The sequence below is a fragment of the Dipodomys spectabilis genome, unplaced genomic scaffold (assembly GCF_019054845.1).
Source record: "Dipodomys spectabilis isolate Male_0828 unplaced genomic scaffold, ASM1905484v1 ptg000097l, whole genome shotgun sequence".
NCBI classification, from domain to species: Eukaryota; Metazoa; Chordata; class Mammalia; order Rodentia; family Heteromyidae; genus Dipodomys; species Dipodomys spectabilis.
Window position 1 is genome coordinate 2,230,548 of NW_024870774.1, and position 4,799 is coordinate 2,235,346.

General features: G+C 46.1%; 1 protein-coding gene across 1 annotated transcript; it reads left to right on the forward strand.

Moving 5' to 3' along the window:
* The first annotated feature begins 940 nt into the window (after window positions 1–940).
* LOC122113474 (granzyme B-like) lies at window positions 941–4,314 on the forward strand. Its single transcript, XM_042686440.1, has 5 exons — window positions 941–1,065; window positions 2,079–2,226; window positions 2,906–3,041; window positions 3,198–3,458; window positions 4,084–4,314. The coding sequence occupies exons 1-5, from the start codon at window positions 1,011–1,013 to the stop codon at window positions 4,243–4,245; spliced, it is 762 nt and encodes a 253-aa protein (XP_042542374.1). The 5' UTR covers window positions 941–1,010; the 3' UTR covers window positions 4,246–4,314.
* The last annotated feature ends 485 nt before the right edge of the window (window positions 4,315–4,799 follow it).

A 4,799-nucleotide genomic window follows, 5' to 3' on the forward strand; every position in this document is an offset into this window, starting at 1 on the left:
TGGCTCTCTGAACAGAATATAGAAAATACTAAAAGGACTATTACTGAGTTTTAGCTGCATGGCCTGCTTTCTTATGACACAATGCATCAAATTAGTAACCCCATTTTCTTTTGGAGAATCAGCAGTCTTCTAACTATTTCAAGTAGTTTGGGTGAGTCTGACTCTAGCCTTCCTGAAGATGTAGAAGTGCTCCAAACTTATGCTAGTCACTAAATTGAACTTTTAGAAGTCAGCACAAAATTTGTTAATTCTGTTCAATAACGTTCAAGTACAAAACTTTTGTTAAAAGCATTGAAAAGAGAAGTGGACTCCATCATCATAAGCATTTGTAATTAAATCAGAGATGTTTAAACTTCCCTGGTGAGAGAAAGGGAGGGAAGGAGTGACATTGTCCAAAAGTAAATGTGCTCTTTACCTAACTCATCTAATTGTAACCCCTCTGTACATAAGAATAAAACAATTTAACTCCCTTGTGAGGGACAGTTTAATGATGACACAGTTTAATGCACAATGGCCATGCACCATGGCCTTTCCCAAACTGAATTCTGGTTTCTAGCATCTCTACCACCCTTAACAGATTGTCAGCTCCCTGAGGAAAATGGAAACAACTCTAGCAATGAGCACACAGAAACTACACTCCTAGATTTCACAGCACAGCATTGAAAACATGGGTTTCTCAGGCTCCTATACCTCTACCGGTCAAAACCACATCCTGCAGTCCCCACCTCATACTCTTGGATTCCTGCCTGGGCAGGAACAGGTGGCTGTCTCTGCATCCTCAGCTGTGGGTACCGATGTGGTCACTGTATGATTCTCACACAACCACTCAGAAAGATGTCATCAGGCAAAGGCAGGAGGGGCCAGGAGTAGGTGGACTGCATAGAAACCCTTCTACAATGAATCACATGGTCTCTGACCCTACTTCACTTACTTCCTCTGCTAGAGGTTAAAAGTAAGCAATTTCCAGATGCAGTTCTAGAAGCTGTGGCCTGAGCAGCCTTCCTGGGAGGATGCAGCTTCTCCTGTTCCTGTTGGCCTTCTGTCTGCCCCCCACAGCAAAGACAGGTGAGTGACCACCCCACCTCAGAGGACCAAACTCATCCCACAGCAGGCACAAATTTTTGTTTCTTCTGCATACCGTGGATCCACCTATTACAAACACTCTGGATCTCAGCTCCAATACTACCATAGAAGCCCCAGTATGACACTGGATGACCTATCAGCAAGAATGGGATGGGAGACACTGTTCTCTTAGTCTTCCCTAAGCCCCACCCTTATCACCTTGAAAGTAAGCTAAAGGGCATGACAGAACATAGTGGGAATTTGGAAAGGAGCAAATAGGGAAATGTCCTGGAGCTCAGGAGACACTATGTGTGGCTTCTGTGTCTGGAATGAGGTGATTGCTCTCTTCAGCAACTGCTTCACAGGCAACCCCAGAGCTCAGTTACCCTAGAATTGGTCACTGTTTTGTTTTTGTTTTTGTTTTTTGTCTTTGCTCAATCACAAGCAACTCATCCTTTTCTCTACCTCTGTTTTTATTCCCAGTACTCTGGTGACCCATTAACTTCCAAGTAGGACCTACTGTGTCTGACTCCCACTTCTCTGCTTTTCAGAATACCACCAGCACTGCCCTACCAATCTGATCAGGACACTAAGTGGAGCCATTCCCTAGTGAAGCCAGCAAATATTTATTGGGTGTTCACTGCATGTCAAGCCCTAGGAAATAGGATATAACAACATCTGGATTTAAATTAAAGTCTTGAGCACTAGAAAGAAGCTCCATTTTAGACATTGCAGTACTCAGGAGGATCTTAGAAAATATCTTGAAGACAGAAAAACCAGGAGAGATTTATAAGGAATCCTAGGGATTTGAAAAAGTTATGCTCACTGCAGCTATATTTCGAAAAAGGGTTTATAGCCCAAGACTTGCTTTTCTTTCTTTTTCCAGCGGAGGAATGTGAAGTTTCTTGTCTAACCCCTTCCCAACTGCAGGTCATCTCAGCTTCCCAAATGACCAGCAGGATAGGGCCATCAAGGTGAACTCAGAGGTACACATAATGAGACACACTTTTCTTCAGGGGAAATCATCGGAGGACATGAGGCCAAGCCCCACTCCCGCCCTTACATGGCCTATCTTGAAATCCTCGATGGGTATTCTCTGAGGCAGTGTGGTGGCTTCCTGATCCGAGAGGACTTTGTGATGACAGCTGCTCACTGTTCAGGGCGGTAAGGAACAGAGAAAACCCCAAGCCTCCTGTAGATGCTCCTTAAAGAACCCAACTTCTTTCCAGGAAGCTCCCTGGACTTCTGGAAATACATATGCAGAATATGAATTCTTTGAGGATAAGGAAGAGGGCTAAGCCAGACCTCCTGGGAAAGGGCAGCAAATTGCTACCAGAAACATCTCTGAGAAGCCAAGCTTGTGATAATTAGAGCTAGGTTGGTAATACAGTGGAAATTAAGCTGATTGTGAAGTTGGTCACTTGAGGCTCATGCCTGTAATCCTAGCTACTTAGGAGGCTGAGATCTGAGGATTGTGGTCCAAATCCAGCCCAGGCAAGAAAGGTGGTGAAACTCTTATCTCCAATAAACCACTAGAAAACTGGAAGTGGCACTGTAGCTCAGGTGGTAGTGCTTGCCTTGAACTGAAGAAGTGAGGGACAGCGCCCAAGCCCAGAGTTCAAGCCCCATGACAAATAAAACATTGATTGTACTCTGGTACAGTTACCAATGGCTCCAGAAGTCTACCTCAACAGCTAAGAAGCAGTGAGGTTCAATCACTCCTCTCTCCTCCATTTTCCCTCAGCCACTGCCCAGCCCTCCTCTCTGTAGCCTACTCTTAATACTTCTTGTGCTGTATCTCCTCTGCTCCCCATCCCCTAACCACACTGTGCACTCTGTGCAGCTTAATAAATGTCACCCTCGGTGCCCACAACATCAAGGAACGGGAGAAGACCCAGCAGGTCATCCCTGTGAAAAAAGCCATCCCCCACCCAGGCTATAATACTGAGAATCACTCCAATGATATCATGTTATTACAGGTAAGTCATACTTCCATGCTGCTTCTATCTCCTTCCTACAGGACAAGCCTCTCTTTCTAGTCCATTCCCCATCCCTCCTTTCCATTCTGATCATCATGAAAATCTAGATCCAGAAGGCCATTGGTCAGTTGGACTCTCTTGCTTGTCTCCCATCAGCTGCAGAGAAAAGCCAAGCAGACTACAGCCGTGAAGCCCCTCAAGCTGCCCAATGGCAGGTCCCATGTAAAGCCAGGACAGGTGTGCGATGTGGCTGGCTGGGGACGGATGGCCCCAAAAGGCCAATACCCAAAAACACTGCAGGAGGTGGAGCTGACTGTGCAGAAAGACCAAATGTGTGAGTCCCACTTAGAAGGTTACTACAACAGTGTCAGTCAGATCTGCGTGGGAGACCCAAAGATGAAAAGGTCCTCCTTTAAGGTAAAATTTGATCATCTATCTCTCCAGGCTCTCAGAAAATGGATGTTTGGGGAAGATCCAGAACCTGGAGACCCAAACGAGGAACTCTTTTGCATATCAGACTGTGATTTCTCCCTGGGCAAAGAGGAGGGTTGTATTCCACAAATCACAAGGACCTGTGCTTCTCACCAAGGGGTCTCTGTGAATACTGCCCCCTGGAGGCAGGAGTTTATAGTACGATGCCCAATCTCAGGGCACAGGCTTTTAGAATCTGTGTTCCCTCAGTCTGAAGCAATTACAGTCAGGTGGCTTCCCAGAACTAGCACTCACCTTTGCTCAGTTGGACCATCCTCCTCCTGCTTCCATGTCCTTACACAGTGGCCTGGGCCCAATTTATCTTACACCTTCATCAGGAGATGATAGAGGCTGTCCTGAACCAGTAACAATATCATGGGCAGTACTTAGCAGCTTAGGGCCTACAGGGACCTGTTCTCCTTTCTGATTTTCTACCATCAGACAGCATCAATCACTCATCTCTCAGAAGACTCTTGGGGTATCCTCTTGGGGTATCCTCTTGGGGTCTTACTTGGCATGGAGGCCAGAGCCAGAGGATCACAAACTCAGTCCTCTTCCTTCTCTATTACAGGGAGACTCAGGAGGCCCCCTTGTGTGTAACAATGTAGCCCAAGGCATTATCTCCTACGGAAAATCTAATGGGACACCTCCACGAGCCTGCACCAAGATCTCAAAGTTCTCACATTGGATAAAGAAAAACGTGAAACGCTACCAACCCCAAGAGGCAGACTAACATGCATTCCCCCTCCCAATAACTGACCATCTTTCTTTGAGCTGAAGCTGAAATTTTACCAGGCAAGATGCCAACAAATAAATAAATGTCTCTTGGTTCAGTGTGAAAGCTGGTCTCTTCTTCATTGGCCTTCATCCACAGGAACCAACTCTGGGCTAGCAGGCCAATGGCACAATTCAGTTGTCTATCTTCCCCTCTTCCTTCATTCCTCCACACCTTCCCAAAGCCCTGTGCAAAGCTATTACCCAGCTCCTTCTCACCTACTGTCTCCCCAGGCTCTGCCTTCTGATTGGTGTTGAGCAATAATAAAGATAAAGATGTGAGAGCTGTTTCTGCAGGGTTCAAGGTGAATTCCTTACCTCCCACTGTATTTACATGGCAGAGGAAAAGGGACTAACAACAACAGTCCTGGAGGTCAAGCAGGCATGGCTGAGGTCCCTGCTGAGACACTCCACTGAGCTGGAATGAGACATACTGAGCAAGATATTTCCTTTCTGAAACATATGGCAAAAGATGGGAGATGCTCATAAGCATCTCTTCTTTCTCATCTGGAA

Coding starts and splice junctions, on each gene's coding strand:
- LOC122113474 (XM_042686440.1), top strand. CDS start 1,011: ATGCAGCTTCTCCTGTTCCTGTTGGCCTTCTGTCTGCCCCCCACAGCA. Junction 1,066..2,078: donor GCCCCCCACAGCAAAGACAG/GTGAGTGACCAC, acceptor ACTTTTCTTCAG/GGGAAATCATCGGAGGACAT. Junction 3,042..3,197: donor ATGATATCATGTTATTACAG/GTAAGTCATACT, acceptor GTCTCCCATCAG/CTGCAGAGAAAAGCCAAGCA.